The sequence below is a fragment of the Emydura macquarii genome, unplaced genomic scaffold (genome assembly GCF_026122565.2).
Source record: "Emydura macquarii macquarii isolate MOO-44397 ecotype Brisbane River unplaced genomic scaffold, CSIRO-AGI_Emac_v2 contig_1477, whole genome shotgun sequence".
Taxonomy (NCBI): domain Eukaryota; kingdom Metazoa; phylum Chordata; order Testudines; family Chelidae; genus Emydura; species Emydura macquarii.
Genome location: NW_027131614.1, coordinates 5,032,622 through 5,051,011, shown reverse-complemented (window position 1 = coordinate 5,051,011; position 18,390 = coordinate 5,032,622). Strand labels below are relative to the sequence as shown.

The 18,390-nt window shown below is 41.9% G+C and overlaps 1 protein-coding gene across 5 annotated transcripts in view; it reads right to left on the bottom strand.

Moving 5' to 3' along the window:
* LOC137156683 (tumor protein D52-like) overlaps positions 1–18,390 on the bottom strand; it is a 188,351-nt gene that overhangs the window by 116,140 nt on the left and 53,821 nt on the right. For 2 of the 5 annotated variants that reach the window (XM_067553573.1, XM_067553574.1), the window contains 3 exons: positions 16,067–16,108; positions 14,259–14,307; positions 10,621–12,923 (listed from right to left, as the gene is read on the bottom strand). In XM_067553573.1, the coding sequence (XP_067409674.1) occupies positions 12,807–12,923; positions 14,259–14,307; positions 16,067–16,108 (208 nt within the window). In that variant the 3' untranslated portion in view covers positions 10,621–12,806. Of the gene's footprint in view, positions 1–7,341; positions 7,555–10,620; positions 12,924–14,258; positions 14,308–16,066; positions 16,109–18,390 lie in introns of those variants that run through there. The other 3 variants (XM_067553575.1, XM_067553577.1, XM_067553576.1) reach the window with 3 other exon arrangements.

The following is an 18,390-nucleotide window of genomic DNA, read 5'->3' as shown; positions in this document are numbered from 1 at the left end:
ACTTTAATAAATAGTTTTAAAATGAAAGTTTGAGATTTTACCTAAATGTAAAACGTGGACCTGGTGTCACTTTTCCTATTAATATTAAGGAAACAATAGGAGCAAATAGAACCTAACTGTGCCAATGCACTCCTTTTCTGAACTGAAAAGAAGTCACAGTAATAATCATTTACACTTAAAGATATTGAGCTACAAAACTTAGGTTACTCTACTGTCAAAACATTTTTATTATTTGGTATATCACGAAGAAAATGACTTAATTTAATGTAACCTAAAGTTACTCTGTTCTACTTTAGTAACATTTTTCTCCAACACTGAAAAGCTAGCAAATAACACAGTAAAAATCAACCGCCATGTTTTCTCTCTCTATCAATATCTACATAAAACTAATCAACTCTTACCTAATAGTACTAGTACTATGCAACTAGTACTATGCAACCTTAAATCTAACATAGATACAAACACACACTGTTAAAAGTATTTGTCTTAAGATTTTTTAAAAATAAATTTCACAGGGGGAAAAGAGAACAACTTCTAATATATGTGTTCTTCTTGTAAGTGTGCCAAAGTTAAGACTGCATTGTGTTTTTTGAAGCCTTGGTGGTCAAACATGTATTGTGGAAAAAGAACAGTACTAAATAAAATTGTTACGTTTTATACTGGTGGAAGTAGAGAAACAAGCATGGCTGTTGACCTTAACATTGTATTTGCCAGCTTTTCAGCATTTCAGCAAAAGGTTACGAGAACAGAACTGAGAAACCTTAACTAACTTTAAACAAAGACTATGTTAATTTCCCTAGATTTTAAAGAAATGTGTAAATTGGAGATGAAAAATAAAAATAAAATAAAGGACTTCACAAAGAATAATACCAATATTATTGTACGAAGTACATAGCAGCTGCAGTGAACACTTGATTATGGAAAACGTTGACATTAAAATGCAGTGCTTCCAACTTGGCAACTCTTGCTGTCGTGTGAAAAACATAGAAAACTACCTAGCAAAGACTGTAATCATTATGTGATGGTTTTTAAATTGGCTTTGCTGAAGTACATGTCAAATAAATGGGGAAATTGGAATTTGTCTAATTTTCTGCCATACACAGACATAGGTTATTGCTAGGCAATAACACTGTCATATTGTTAATGCAGTACTTTCAAACTGGCACAGCTCAAATCAGTTATGAAATTTAATTTTTTTTCTCAGAAATTCCAAAATGGAAAAATATAAGAATAGTGATCTACAATAATCCACCCCAGAAACTTAGTATAGAATCTCCATGTGTACTCTTTGCAAAAGGGTTCCAAAAAAGCATGAGACACTAGGGACCCAATTTAAAAAACAGCTGTTTTTACCTCAAATATTTTGAAGTACCTTATTCCACCACAAATTCCCACTGCACAAAAATTAAAAGCTTTCTTACGCTGTATTTTGTTGGCTTTCCCCTTCCCTCCCACCTGAGTGAAATATTTAACAGATATTTCCATTCTTTTCCCCTGTTAAGGTTGCATCAGAGAACTATAATTAAGTATGGCTTCATTATCGCTCCCCATAAAAGCTGCAAAACTACCCATAAACTTCTCGCTCTCTCCCAGACAGTTCACTAAGGGCCAAGATATGCCTGGTCTTTACGTGGCTACATAGTAGAGATGGGGAATAAGCAAAAGTCCTCTATGCTGCCCATCTAAGGGCTGGGGGGAAACCATATTCCCTGTGCTCAAGAGAGCACAAGGTCTGCTCCCTCACTACTCACTGCAGGAGCATGACAACCCAAAAGAGGGAGAGGGGGAGGCAGAGAGAAACAGCAGAGCCATTGCTCCCCTTACTCTAGCCAACACATTATGCTACCCACGAGGGCCAAAGGGAATATGCTAAGCATAAGTGTTTGCAGGATCAGGGCCTAAATGAGCCAACAGTCTGGACAGAGCTTTTATTCACAAGCAGAAGACGTTGCTTTTGAAAATAAGATTTGGTAAACAGGGAGACAGTAAATGCCAGAAGAGAATGTCTGACTAATTGCTGAATTTTTTCAAGGTTTTGGAGGAATTGGAGTGGGATTTAACAGGAAGTTAAAATGTAGGTAGAATCTAGAGGTTAAAAACTGAAGCAAGCAAAGTCTTCAGCTATCCCTGCTTCTTCTCAGGCCTGTTATGGTGAATTTCACAGAAAAATAGATAATAAATAAGATCATTTACTTGTTGTACTTTTCTTTTTTACCTCCTCCTCTGTTCCAGACTCTGTTCCTCCCATCTACTCACCCTCCCCAAAATCCACATCCTTTTCTGCACACCCTTAGCATGAGATGAGAAGCAGTGAATGTGATCAATCAGTTGTGCCCTTGCACTTTAGTGCTTTGCCTATAAGGCCAAAGGCAACAGTATGAAACTGACTACAATTATGCAATCCTACTCCATATCATTGTGCAGCCACTAGTACTGCTGGGACACCACAAGTGCAGTCTAGCTGGTGGATGGTTTCCCCACTTGAATGCACAAACACACAAATTCAGGAACGTTCACAAAACTGTGGATACTTATCGTCCTAATTCAACCCCTGCCCACACCTCTCCCCAGCATAGCACACTGAAAATCAAAGACACCTGGCAAATCACAGGATTTTATATTTTGAGAACCAGATCTGTTGCACAAAAGTTAGGAGTTTAGAGGCTCCAGTGGAAAGAAAGCTATGGATCTGCCATCATTTATGGAAAACCAGATACCCTAATATCCTGAACACAGATGTTCAAAACTTTATGTATGTCAGTTCAAAATATCAACAGACCCCCTCAGAGACTTGCTGGCAACTAATTTAAAGGCAGAAGAGAAAGATGAATAAAATTAGGTTTTACACTATTGCCTCATTTCAACACGAAAAAAAGCCCATAGAGCTAGGTAGCTTCCTTAAGTGGAATTCTCTGGATCAATTCTGTTCCACATCAATATACATATTCAGCTTTAAAAAAAAAAAAAAAAAAAAAAACTACATAAAGGCCATATTAAATATCTACGTCATTATAATGGTAATTCTGCAACATTGGCACTTAATGCAAACCTCATTTTCTTGTTATTCATACACATTACTTATCCTCCAGCTATATCTCATGTCTGGTGACTCCCATACAAGGGAAAGAGGAACACTCTCATATGTTGCAGGGTTGGTTGAGGAAAGATTGAGCCGGGTGGTGTGATAAGGAGCATTTATTTGGTTACAGCCTCTAATTCACTCGTTCCCCTTTGCCTCGCGACCAACAAAATGAGCCCCGAATCCACTACTTCACAATTTTTTATTTAAAATAATATGTAAATACATACATTTTTACAACGCCCCATAAAATCCTTATTTGGTGATATAAATGGTTATAAAATGAATATTAATGGATATGGAAGGCATATAATTATACCCACCCATTTGTTATTTACCACTTAACCTGCGTGGCATATGCATTTTTGCCATGAATTTGGCTATCTTGACAGCAGGAATGACCATAAGTCTCCTTAACTAGCCAATTGCAAGGGAAGAACAAGGGGGAAGATATCCTGAGCTTTCTCTAACAGGCATGCTGTCTGAGGAAGCACTTCTTATCACCTTCTTTGTCCAGATGGTGAGGAGAGGAATAGAAGGAGGGGCACACCGTTACCATGGTACCTATTGATCAGGTCATTTTGCCCTGCTTCAGTGTTTACTTTCCTTCCTCCCTAACTCCAAAATTAGGAAGTTGCTGTGATCAGCGCATGATTATTGCTTGTGTAGTACATGGCCTTTTTAGCCCAAGCCAGGGGTCCCACGGAAGACAATTCATGTTCAAAGCCTGGGCCCTATTCCCAGCCCCCCAGGAATGTGGCCCAGTGCTGACCTCCTTTATCCCCACGCCCACACCATATACCTAAACTAGTTCCCTGAAGGATTGTCTTCACTGCAAAGTTAACTCAAGTTATAACTCAGATGTTGCCCATCACTTCAATTCCATCCACAAAAAAAACCAAAACCTTAACTCGAGTGCAAAGGTGCTTTTAATAAAAGTCAGCTGTCCCAAAAGGGGGTATAGGCTAAAACTCGAGACAGCACAACTCATAAGCCAACACGAGCACTCTGTAGAGTGCCTGTAGTCGTCCACTGCCTTCCCACAAGGCCCCCATATGCCCAGAAAGGACAAATTCTCCCACAATTCACTGTGAAACAGCAGTTTAGTTTATTGCAGTGCCAAGAACCATGTGATGTGTCCCCTGGCGGTTTAGCACCACATGAGTAAGTACAACACCAGGGTAGGAGCAATAACATGAGTGTTATTTCACAGAATGGCTGCTCGAACTCAATTTAGGCTAACTCAAGAAAAGTAACTTGAGTACAGAGAACTCGAGTTAACTCTGCAGTGAAGAAATACTCTGATCCAAACTGGCTTCTGTACATGGGGGAACCAACTCATCACAGAACCAGCTCCCAAATATTAATGTAGTTAATGGCCAGCGCCCCCACATTCCCAACAGTCAGAAGGCACAGGGAAGGTTGAGGAGAGAGAGGAAAAGCTCCTTCTCTTCCAGGGATCAGGTGAGTTCAGATATATCAAACATCTAGCTGCAAGTCATAGGCTGATATGCAAGATGGAGCCCCTAAGGCAGGAGCTCCCCAGCATCCATCTTCCCCTTCCCAGCAGTTGAGAGTGGGGGCTCTGCTATTTTTCATACTGGTCACTGATAAACATTTCTAATAGGTGTCTTGACACCTTCCACAGACATGGTCCAGCTCCCTCTGCAGTGCCTTCTGGCAGCACTGACCCTAGTCAGAAGGAGATCTTGCACTACCTGGTTCCTGCTGTGGGTCCAAAGGAGAGGGAGATGCTCCAAGTGCCCTGTTTCTGCCTATGAACCCCTGGACACAACCTGGCCCACACAGACATATATGTATTTAGTCAGTTATACTAATAAGCTTTTATAACTGTATCGACCTGATGTACTCAGTACAGAATTCAGATGTTTCTATTATTCAGTTTTATTACAGACAACTTGTAACTGTAATAAGCCTAATCTGGGCACCTCTAAAGTCAATGAAATTTTGTTAATGACAGCAGTTCTGTCCCACAGCAAATACTTTATTGATAGATTAATTCTATTCTGATGATATTCAGTTTACATAGGCAAAACAGATTTTTGTTACACATTATCGAATATCTGGGTGCGTATAATTGAATCATGTCCCATATATTGCAATTATATATGTATCATGGAAACACTTGCTACAACTCTATAGTTAAGGTTTCATTCCGAAATTGTTTTTAAATGGTGCATAAATTCCTGGATTGGTTTGTTTTTTACATGCAGTTGATCTTCCAGTGTGAAATTTCCACAGTGCTATCTTTTATGCCCTTTGATTGTTTTTACGTAAATTGTTTAGTTGTGTAATACATTTTTAACAAGGAGTGTTTGAAATTAGTCCCTCACAGGGCTTCTAACTTTTTGTTATCAATGTGTATTTATAAAATAACATTGTGTATTGACATAAACCAGAGAAGAGGCAAACCTTGAGTAGATCTACTACTGTAGATAGTTTTTTAAATAAATATTTAGGATTAAACATTATTTTTTGTCTGTTTGTAAGTTTGTATTTGCAGAACTGGCACATCAACTCTTCAGGGAAACTCATAAAGGCCATCTTTAAAAAATGGCTGCCATCTCCCATTATTCTGAGTGGGACTGAGGCCACAGGCTGCCTTCAATTAATATAAATACGCTTTCCCTATAGCCTGTGTACCATGGGCTATTTTCTATAGCATGGGCTATTTTTGCAGAAGGCAACTTGAACTTTAATCTTTGCTCACTAGAAAAATTTACCACCTTAACTAGCCTGATTTTTAAATCAATGTATCCAGTTAAACAGGTGTAAATCCCTAATGGAGACACACTGAACTGGTTTAACCCTTACTTACATGCACTTAGTTTAAGTCAATAAAGGAATACAAGCAAGGGTTAAACCCATTTAGATCATTAATATTAGGAATTCGCATCAATTTAGCTAGGCATACACAAAAAAAGGCACAAGAACAGTTCAGCCAGCACTCAGTGCTATCTAGCCACTAGAAATAAGGCTCAGCTTGACATATTAGGCCCCAATCCTGTAATCAGACTGCTACATCCTAGCAGAGCCCCACTGAAGTCAGCTCACATAGGTCTGATTGCAGAATCAGAAGTTAGAAGAACTGCTCCAGTGTGTGTATATTAAACATTGCACAGATCAACAAATATGTATGTAAAACTGAAAATCACATTAACAAATAAGACAATTTAACTGAGAGTTATACTGGTATAGTAACCCTATAGGATCCATACCACTCATATCATGTTAGGAAACCTTCTATAATAAACAATTTGACATTTCTTTTAAAAATATATATAATAATTATATAACTTTAAGAACCATGGAAACAAGATAATACAGAAATATTGACTGTGCCACAGTTAATAGGGAAGGACTAAATGGAGTAGCAAAATTCTAAACACTGTCCTAACCCTACTGATTAAGCACACAACATCCCTACTCACCACTTCCTGACACAGTCCGAATATCAGAGAACTCAGAGAGAACTAACACAGTAAGAAAACCTAGGCTAGGTGTCTTAGATCAAAAAAGCCTTACTAGAACTCATTACACACTGACTGTATATGAGACATGCACAGAGAAGACAAAAGCACCCGGAGTCCTGGAACACACCGATCAGATGGGAGAACTGCCAGGGGGACTCCTGCCCCGGGCGCCCGATGACACCCAGATAATGGGGGTGGGGGTGCCCTGCCCCTGGGGACCCATGACACCTTGACGATGGAGGTGGGGGAGAGCTCTTCCCCTGGGGACCCGTGACCTACACCTGCAAACTCCTGCTAGGTTGCAGAACAGCACATAGCGTGTGTGAAAACAGTCACCCTCTTCTGTAGCCCAGGCTCCACCCTCCCGAACAGGGCTCACAGGCGCCTGCCCTCGTCTCCAAGCGGCTTTTCATTCGAGTTACACTAAACCGTGTTGAGCCCGCAGCAGTGAAGCTCGCTCGCTCGCCCCGCCCCGCCCCGCCCTACCCATGGAGCTCCCCCGCGCCGCCCGGCCCCTGCGGACGCGCCTCGCGCCAGCTGGCCAGGACGCCCCCGCGGGCAGCAGGGGGCGCTGCCTGAGGGCTCACTCCAGGATCCCCGCGGTGCACACACAGGACAAGGCCCCCGCCCCCCGCTTCGCATCACGTGACAAGCACTCGCGACTAGTTCATTCGCCCCTTGTCACGAGGCTCGGCGCGGCTTCCTCTGCCCCCGCCCCTCCCATTTAGACTCCTCCTCCTTGCCCCGCCCCCTCCCGCGCGCTCTCACCTGCTTCGAGCCGGTAACATTCAAGGCGCTGGTGAGGCCACGCGGCCGCTGCTCGGGCTCCGGCGGGGAAGCGTCCGTGCCCGGCAAATCCCCAGCTCCCTGGCTGCTGCCCCGTCTGGCCACAGCCAGTAGCTGCCATGTTCGGCTCCGCGAGGCGGCGCGGCTCCAGCTCGGCGTCGCCATGTCGTTTCCGTCAGGAGGGCGGGGCGTGAGTGCACCGCCCCCCTGTCACGCTGCACACGGGCAGCGGAGTCGCCGGCAACCATAGAGTTGCGCGGGGAGACGCTAGAGCGCCGCTAGCGCCTGCGCGCATGGGTGTCGCCGCCATCTTGGCTTGAGGGGGAGGGACTGGGAGGTGCTCACGTAATGGCGGGGGGGGGAGGACCCGGGAGGCCTGTGGGCAGGGGGAGAGACAACAGGCCTTTGAGGCAAGGGGAACAACCCACCCTACTGCCTGAGTCCTCCTCTCTTGGGAGGTTCCCCACGCCCAGCGGTGTGTCCCGCTCGAAGGCGGGGGTCTCCAGCCCGGGGAGCCTGGCTGTAGTGTCCCGCCTCGCTCGCAGGCCGCAGCGACTCAAGCAAGCCCCGCTCCCCTCCCCTCCCCTCCGGGCGGCGGCCGGTTGCACGCTCGGCCTAGGACAGTGCGGAGCTGCGCAGCCGGGTGCTCTGTGCGCGGGGAACGGCCGGCTCGCGCTGTAAGCCCAACTGCCAGGAGCGGATCGTGGCAGGACTTGGGCGGTGACGTTAGTGGGGGGAAGAAGAAGCGCAGGGCGCGTGAGCGGCTCGCGCGCTAAGGGCAAGGCACCGGCAGAGCCAGCAGCAGGTGTCGGGGCCGCTCAGCCAGCCAGGGTGGCACTTGCGCATCGGGCCTGGTGTCCGGGCTTGGCCATTGCTGACTTCGGCTTCCCGTTTCCTTGGAACTGTGCAGTTCTCTGTCTCCCCCATCAACTGAGGGACAAGTTGAATGCTACAGCTGGCACGGTGTGAGAGTTGTGTCACTGTAACCACTTCCGCTAAACAGGCAGCTTGCAGACGTGTGTTTTGGAAGGCGTGGCCCACGTTGGATCAGTAGACTTGGGATAGTGCTTTAAGAAGAGCTGCTGCTTTGAAGATGCAGCTCAGTGTGGACCTTGGGTTCTAAGCCTGGGTGGGCTCTACCACTTAAACCACAACTTCAAATCGCTGTCAGTGCCCATATTTTTCAGGGTCTAGGCTGAGTGTAGCAGCTGGGCCCAGGAGGCTGGCTCCTGCTCCCTCCACAGTTCTGTGTAGACATAGCCTCACTGACTAGCTGCTACACCACCACACACCGTTCAGTAGATCAAGGTAGAATCTGGACAGTGACAAGATTTCCTGTTTGGGATTTCAGAGGTAATGTGTCAAAATATTAACATAGTAACCATCAGGGAAACTGGACTGTCCAAATAAGGGAGAAGTCCACCTACTCCATGTATAAGCTAAATTAGACACAAAACACAAGTTGAAGGCTCACTGTAGGAGGAGCAATTAGGAAAAGCCAAGAGATCATGGGAAAAAAAATCCTGATGAAAGATTTACTGGAATAGCAGTTAGAACAGAATCAGAGCAGCTTCAGTAAGAAGAGAACAGTAATAGGGAAGTTTAGGAAATATGGGTGCATTCATACCTAACCGAGAAAATGAATCAGGTACCAAACAAGTATGCAAAACAGGTATTTTACAAACTCCTATTTTTTCAAGGTAATAGAGGTACTGTCTAGGGCTAAATATCTACAAGAGATTGGTTTGAGAACATCTGCATATCAAACAGTGTCTGGTTTCTTTATAGAAAGAAAGGATTGTTATAACCCAAGAAAGATAGAGGGGGGCTTTATAATAGTAAAGATATCTACAAAACCATGACAAAGTGAAAGCAGCAACTTTAGTGCAAAGGTCAGTGGACTGGAATAGTAAGCATATTGAATTTGATGTCTCATTTAAAGACTGGAACGTCATAAGGAGATGTAGGAAAAGGGTAAACTTTGGGATAAAGAAGCAGGTAATGAAAGTTTAAGAATTGAGTAATGAGCAGCAGTACAGGTTACCAAGTAGAGATCCCAAGTTAGATGACTGTCTGCTAGTACAAACCCTTGCATCTATCCTTAGCATAAAAAGGTCCCTCTTTGCATATAGGTCCCATTTCTGAGAGAAGCTGCTATGGACATCAGAGGGGCATGAAAACTCTTCCCCCTCAAAAGCAGGGAACAAGTGTTACCTGGTTTAGGATCTTAACTAGGTCACAGGTTGTGGTTCTAAAAATTTGATGCCCAGGATGGCTTTTCAACCATTTCAATCTAAGGCTCAAAGCAGAAATGTCCATTGCCAGGATTCAGGTACTAAGGACATCTTAGATGGAGCAGGTAATTGCATTTTTCACAAGGGGGAAAATGCATTCCCTAGTTGTGTCAACTGAAACAGCACCTCAGTTTCCTTTCCAACGTTTTAAGTGGCATTTTACTGCCCCAGGATTACAACTACCTGTTCCGCTTATCCCACACTGCTAGCTCCGTTAATATTTGGCCAGGATGCAGGTGTTTTATCATGTCACAGAAGAGGGTAGAGGCATAGGCCAGACACTTCTGCAGTACCAGGAAAGAAAGCCAGGGTCTCTAGCTAAAGTGATGTAATGAGGACGACCAAAGCCCTTTGGCTTTCCCCCAGACCATATGAAAGTGGCTGTGTGGTGGTAGTCTACAGCAGTGTTTCCCAAATAGTGTTCTGCGGAATCTGGCTGAGTTGAAGGGTTCTGCGAAAAAGCGGAACCGCGCCGCCAAAATCAACACAAATCACATGCCGCTGACCAGCCATGAGCGCACTGCTGAAAACTGCTTACAGAGCACGCCGCCGAAAAGGGGAAGATTTCCTGGATGTGTCGGCGGAGGGTATCGCATGGCCGTGTAAGGGTGCTGTGGCAAAATATAATTGAGAAACACTGGTCTACAGTCATCTTTTCTGAGGCAGCAGCTGCTGGATCCTATAGGTGGGTGAATGAAGAGAGGCTGAAGAGTCCATGAGGTAGTAAACTGAGGCTGTTTATGCTAAGCAGGCTCTTAGAGCTAGGTTTAGGCAAAAGCCTGCCTCTGAAACAGTGAGAGAGATGCTTCAGTGAGTCAACAAGGAGAATCAAATAGCTGACTTGATCAGATGGCAGAGAATGTTTGCTTGACAGGGTCAAGCCAGGCACTAGCTGAAGGAGCATGCCTAGGCATCTGCTTGTTGAGAGGCTTTTTTTTATTATTATTATAACAGCTTTATAAGAGAACCTAAAACAGGGAACAGCTGCTATTCATGCCAAAGAGTGGTTTAATGTTCTACTGTTCTGAATGTTATAGTTAGTTGCAGTGAACTGAAAAGTCATCTCAGGTGCAACCTATAACATTTCCTTACTATAGCACTTAATCATACCATACATTGCAGCAATAAGGTGGTCTTAACATAGTAGATGGGCAAGGGGGCTCTTTAATTGGAATTTTGAGCCTGTATGGTTGTCATTTGTTTTTACTTGCTGATTTACAGCCTCTACTGCATTTGAAATCTCAGGCCACAAACTATTCATGAATTACATTTATACACGAAATAGCATGGAAGCAGTTGCCAAATCATTTTCCAGGATGGAACAGACTCAGCCCCTCAGGCCCAGAAATAAATTGAAAGCAGTCATGCAGCTGTGAGTAAGAGAAGGGGGCTGCTGGTGAATATTTCATGTGAATTCAATCCTTTCAAACTGATTAGAAGGCTTAGTTAGACCAACAGCTATATAAGCCACACGCTGGAAGAGTTGTGTCTAACATCTGCATTTACAGTTGGGCTATTAATGAAAATGACAATACACTGCTCACGTATAGGATTTTATTAAGCTGCTCACAAGTAACTGAGCATATTCACTAGATGTGAAGTGCTATCACAACTTGTCAGAAGTGCAGTACAATAGTGTCTACAGAAAATTGAGTAGCAGTTTTGGAATTTGACTTTTCTAAGAGACAGTTTTGCACATAGCTTTTTAAAATTGCTTCCAGTTCATTCCAAGCTCAGTGATCAGACATTTGGCATAAATTACAATTTGATAGCCACTATGTGCCAGACATGTACATAATACAAGCAACTTCCAAAGTACATAAAGTGGTGGTATCAACATGTAAAGCAACACACCCCTCTTACAAGGTCTGCTGTAGGCTTTGAAATGGGTGCAGTTTCAAAAGTGGATCTTGGTGATTAAGCAGGAGTAGAGAGTCTCCAATGGTGCAAATAGTATTGCTAATTTTTAACAGAGTAGGAAAAAAAAAAAGTCTTGAGAGTATGAAATAGGCAGAGGATCTTTTAGATGTTCAACCTCCTAGAGTAGTGGCTCTTGCCTGCAAATCCTGTGGAAATCTGAAACCTTTCCCTATGCTCTAGTAAAGAATATTAATTCCCCTAACTGACTTGGAATTAATTAGTTGATGACTTGTTAAATATTTTTGCAGCCATCCAAGAGCAAGTTCTTAAAGCCATATTCCTATTCTAAGCTGTTAGTGTGTTCACATTTCATCTCCACTCTTTTATAGTGTAAGATTCAATATTAGTATCAGAGCAGAAGTTTTAGAATTACCCCCATTGGAGACCATTATTATAGTGACTGCCATTTTACCACAGCAGAATCAGTCAGGGGTTAAAGCATCAAGTGAAGAACTCACAACAGTGTATTGTGATAAACAAACTGGCTCAGATACTAGACCAGCAGCATTAGGCATCTCACTTTCATTTGGAGCACTCAGGGACCCACTCTTAGGATATTAAGTCTATTTATAAGACCCACAATGAAGTCGGTAAGTCGGAATGGTAGGTAGGATTATGTCCTTTGTGCCACATGCAACAAATGCAGTTTAGGACTCAACATGTTTTGACTGCAGTAGATGATACCCTTGTGTAAACCTGCTATAACTATGTTATTTATAATGTTGAAGCAGAAATCCTTTCTGCAGTTTGAAGTAATCTTTCAAGTATGATGTCCAATTTAGGCAACAGTTGCACTGAAACCACCACCAAAGGAGTGAAGTAGCCTTCAGTTTGGCATTAAAATAAGGACAATTCTTATAGGTCCTAGAGGCTAATAATCACAGCATCCAAAGGAAGTTATGAATGCACATTATACTATATGTGCAGCATCATTAGGTTTGTCTAAAGTTTTTTCAAAGCAACATTTTAGAGATTGCCTTTAAAGTCAGGGATATCCTTTAAGTACTTGAAATGCATAAAAATGTCCCTTCCCCCAAAAAGCCAGGCTGATACAATCTATTTTAGTTTCAAAAATATTTTAAACCCACGAACAAGCTATTTTATCAAATAGCTTTAAAGCTAAGTGCTAAATAAAAGCACATCTGGTGGAAACGGACAGTGAAGAACATTACAAACGTGCTTAATTTTTGCTTGCAGCATCTGGCAGTGGGTAGCAGGACAAAGGCAGGAATCTCACTGGGTCTCCTCCTGTATCTGTTCTGTAATAGTTTCTGTGGCACTGGCGTTGGCAGCTGAGTTTAAGACTTCTTCAAAGTCACCCCCAGCTGGCTTGACTCCTCCAACTTTAGACTAGAATACAGATAGTTTTAGATAAACCCTTCAGAAAGTAGAATTGCAAATACAGTTAGATAACCAGGCATTTTAATAAAACAGGTTTTGCAATAAAATTAGTGATACCTTAATGTCAAGGATGTTTGTGGAAATTTATCCTATGTAGGAAGTTTCCAGGTTCAGACTGCCTCTACAATACCTGATACAGGAGCAGCACTCTACCATTTGGAGGAAGATAAGTGGACATACACTGAAGGGAATAAAAGAGTTGCAACCCTCCAATCAGTGGCTTTCAACACAGGTCTCCCTTGGCCTTTAGTACTGCAAAAATACTCCTGATCAGATTTTTGCAACAGCCCATACTCCAAGTTGTACAATCCTTCATAAAGCATATCGAAGACAAGACATCCTACATAGGTTTTGGAACATGGAGTTAAAAACAAGATTTTGTTCTGTACCACCCTGGAGAAACTCCAAGAAACAAACATTCAGCCTCAAGGACATATCCTGAAGCTCTCTGATGTTTTGGTTGACACATACACATGACCTGAAAGGGTATAGCAGTGTAACATACTTACCCCACATCAGTCCAATATACCTCCACCACCACCCCGTCTAGGGAGATGCATTCACAGAGGGCATGGAAGGAGATGTTCCTGAATACCCTACATTGCAACAGGCCATTGTACAGGATGCCAAAAAGGGAAAGGAGTTCCTTACGCACTTCTCCCCACCCCAAATTTCTACATACAGATCAGTCAGTCTGCTTCATAATATGCAGACCTTTATAGCCTCCTCACCTGAAAATGAAGTTCAAGTATATATACACATACATTTTACAGGAGAATTGCACAGCTATATTCCTTACCTTCTGATGGTAGCATTTAAGAGTTTGTGTTCCCAATATAAAACTAGAATATAAAGCTTTTCAGCCCTAAAGTGAAAAAACCTACAGATTTTTGGATATACAAGACTAGATTCTCTATTATGTGAGAAGAAGCAGTTTCCTGGACAAACTTTATTGAATTAAGTATCTTTGAACCTCATTGTATTAAAAATGCAAGTGATTGTGTTATTGTATGCAACTTGTCTGGGAGTCTGTCAGTCTTCCCAACTGGATTTTTCTGGCATGAAGCCCTCATGACAGATATACCCCTTCCTTTAATAGCATTAGTTTACTTGGTTGTCAAATGACTACGTTTGACTTTTCAGAAGTAGCTTAAGAGGTTAGTTGCCCAGCTCCCACAGAATTTTAAGGGAAGGGATTTGGGCACCAGATTTAGGTTCCTTCAAAAGTCCCAACCTAAGTCTCCCATAAAACAATGGTTTCCAGAGGAAGCTAATTAGATTTACCTTTAAGTTTTCAACCTTTTCTTCAAATGACTTGAAAGTAGAAGAATTTCTAAAGGGAAAAAAGGCAGTGATTAGTCTCTTAAAGTGAGAAAATGAGCACAGTAATACTAGGTTAATTGACAGTACATCCAAGGAAAAATGCAACATTGTTTTTCCCTGTCCCATGTCAACATGCTTTATTTCCATGACAGCCCTCAAATTAATATCTTTTGGATATTAACTGTTTTCACTAAATGTACAAAAGTTCCTTTAGATTTAAACTGTACAGTTGAAGAGTTTCAGATACAACCCATGTCTAGAACTTTCAAGTGAAAGCCAAGAAGCTCAATTTACTACTACCTTTGAGGCAGTCACTTTTTACACTGCTTAACAGCAAAATTAACTTCACTGAAAACTTCTCACTACTTTTTTTTTCCAGTAACAGTACTCTTTACAAAGGCAAGGGGGCCAGGTACTGCAGAATACCAGATTTAATTTTTGTCAGTCACTTTTCACTGACTCTTCAAACGGGTTGTTGACCATTGGCTTAGAAAAGTTAGAGGCTGCTAAACTCTTACAAGACTAGCTAGAGTGACTGAATGTGACTAAGTGATTGTTTAAGACAAAGCTCATTATAGTATGTGTCTCAGAAAGATACAGAAAGGTTATTCAACACAAAAAATTAACCTCAAACTTAGTTAGCTATGGTAGCCTAGCAGAAGACATTGTCTTAGTGGACAATGTGACACATCAACTTCAGAAATGAGATATTTTCCCTGTCCCTCTAGAGACAGCCACTATCAACAGTAATAAGCATTTTCCTCCCCATTTCTCACATGTATAGACTATTAAACTTTGAACAAGGTAAAATGCAACACAGAGATAAAAGCTGTGTTTAGTGGTAGCAGCAGCTTAGGTTTGCTTGTTGAGACGAGTAAAATCTTATCCCCACTGAAATAAATGGCAAAACACTGACTTCAGTAGGGTCAGTAAGTCACCCAAGGATTCTATATCAATTGCCACTAACTTGCAGTTTGACTTTGTGCAAACATATGCCTTAATCTTTTTTGCAAGATGGAAAAATGCTTATTTCTGATTCAGTCAGGCTTAAATGTTTGTAATGTAATTGGAACCTTATTTAGAAGGTGCAAAGTATTAAGAGTTTTAGGTTTAGAGTAAGGCCTTAACTTCAATTTGCCCTTGCTCAGTATCCATTTAGGATGCTCCACATTTATCTTTTAATTACTCCGATATGCATTTATACTGTACAGATGTGCACCACTCCTTGGTTTTAGAAACTGACACCAAGCATTATGAAATTCTATCTGCATGCCTCTTGATCAACGCAGACTTTTTGGGGTGATTGAGAAGGGAGGCAAGGCAAGCAAAGTCAGCAAATCGAAAAAAATTGAGGTTGGAGGCCAAACTGCCTCCTTTCTTATAAGTTAAAAAGAAAGTAAGTCTCTTCATTTTAGAAGACCTGTAAAGAGAGTTCTGAATTTGGAATCATTTAGTAGCATAACATTTTGAAGAAAATAAGACTATTCCGCTTCTCACCATATGAAGAGAGAGTCAGTTACATCTAGGATGTGTAACTGCCAATAGAACAAGTTCAAAGAAATAAAGAACATCTTGCAAGGTCAGTACATGCTTTATCTTAACTCAGTACAGTAACTCTGTTCTAAAAGCAAAGATGTTTCCATGTATTTTTTAAATGCTACTTATGGGAGTGGAATGGGGAGGTGAAGAGGATCAGTTCAACTGTGAAAGATTCCCAATAAGACAATACACATATCCAATAGCTGGATTACATATTAAATATACATTACCTCATGACAGGCATGCTAATTGAATGTTGTATGGAGCGTATACTAAGTGTCAGCATTAAGAAAAGAGAGAGAGCAAGAGTTAAGTAAGATCAATTGTGAAAAGCAATTTGCTTAGAAACCCTTTGCATCTGCTTCCATACAAAGAGACACTGTTTTCAAGTATGGGGAGAAAGATTGAGACTTCAATTGGTTTACTCAAGAACAGTTTCAAATAAATTGGAGCCATGCACGTATTCATACAGAACACAGCAAGAGAGCTGTAGCATACTTTCATAAAATACCAAGCCAGTTAAAAAGCACATTCTGCATAGTTGCAACATAATTCCTTTGTCCTTTTTTAATCTACCCATTAAGTTTTCAGGCAATGAGAAACATACTAAGTTTGCAGTTCTGGTAGTGTGAAGTAGGGAGTGAATGCCAAAAGTGCCATCATTCACATATTCCCTCTCTCTGAATGAATGATTTTTACATTAACGGGGACATTCTCTCAGACTGTCACTACTTTAATTCAATGGGATTTCTGCATAAGTAGCAGCAAACTACAAGTCAGTATAGATCCATGAGCTGAGTTTTAGTTCACCAGCACCATTTAGAAATAGCTCAGGTTTTGTGGCACCAGTCCATTACCTTTAACTAGAAGTAGAGTTGTAGTTACTGAACAGATCTGGTTTCAACCACAGCTGGGTGGGACTCTTCCAACAAATTAGTTTGAGGCACCACCCCACTGTCCCAGAAAAGCCAATAACCAAGTGGTTTGGGCACCCACCAGGGATATCTGAGACCTCGGGTCAAGTCCCAGCTCTGATTTTGGTCTTGATTTTGTCCTGATGTGGAACAGGAAAACATTTTGAAAGCTCAAGTTTGTGGGACAGGAAGACCGTTTCTTGCTCAGCTCTAGTCTTAACCTTGTTTTTGAGGAACCATCTTCATGAATGATTAGTTTAGTCTTCATACTTGTTAAATCAAATCTCTGCCAATACATCCAGCTGGTTACTATGATTGTAGTTAGTGATAATGAGCAGTTGTCTACATCACCTAAACACTAGAAATTGGAGTGGCATAGGCCAAATAGCTACTAGGTAAGTTTCCACCAGTATTAACTTGAGCCAATTTAATCCTCTTTAAGAGCTCAGCATCCTCATTTTTAATCCCTCCCTCCCCACCCCACAAACCATATAGTCCTACATTGCTGTAGATGTACAGTCTGTACTAGTTAAGTACCATACCAGCTTCTGTAGAGAAGTTTTGCTAAACACAAGTCTTCTCCAATCACATCTGGAATGTTTAATCTTGAATCAAGAGTCAATTTCATATGAAAGAATTCTCATCCCTGGCAGTAGCTAGTCATTCATCTCATTTTGATGGCGACTCTAAGTCTCCCCTAAATTATCACCTCAGTGGTACAGCCACTGTGGTACTAACGAAAAGGTTTCAGAATGGGTGTAGAATTTAAGGATTCTTTAACATTTTTAGACACCACCAAAGAGGTAAAAACTAAGATCAGCCAGAACACATTGCTAACTGAACACATGACTCAAGATTGGGTATTAGTGCCATATACTGCAAATCCAACTCCATATCAGCTACTAGTTTGCTGAGTTTTAGTCTGTGCTCCAACCATATTTATTCATTGTTTCCACCTGGTGTATATCTGCCACCCTTGTCCCTGTAGGATGTCCAGCTCCTAATAATTAGATTTCCAGAGAAAGTCTGTTTTATCCCTTGCCTTCAGGATGAGTCACACTTATCACATAATGGGACTCAATACAGAGGATTGGCACAGATCACAACTTTGCTGGATGCCAAGTTTCAGCTCAATACACTCGCATTTTTCCAGCAGTGGTCAGCCAGCTGCCTGACCCCGTAAGAGGCTCACCCCTCTACAAATGAGTAGGAGGGTGCTTACTCTTTTCCCTCTACTATAGCCTGCAAACCCACCTGCACATACAGGAAAGCATGAGTACAAACAGTGGGATAACATTTGTGGTATTGTCCTCAGAGACATGTAGATAAAAGCTTCAGTGTTCAGCTTTCAGTGGAAAAAAAAAGTTTTATTCATTGACCACACACACACACACACACGTACACACACACGTACACACACACGTACACACACACGTTAACTTCCATAGTACCAGAACCATGTTTGTTATGTAGACCTGATATGTTTTTAGTAACACAGCCCAGACAACTGATTTGGAATGAAGCGTATTTTCAAATCAGTAGCATTTCAGTTTTTGGTTTCCAAGTTTGATTTACAAGTCTAGTGTTACACTTCAAATAAAGTCTACTGCACTTAACACAAACAGGAAAAACTGCAGTAT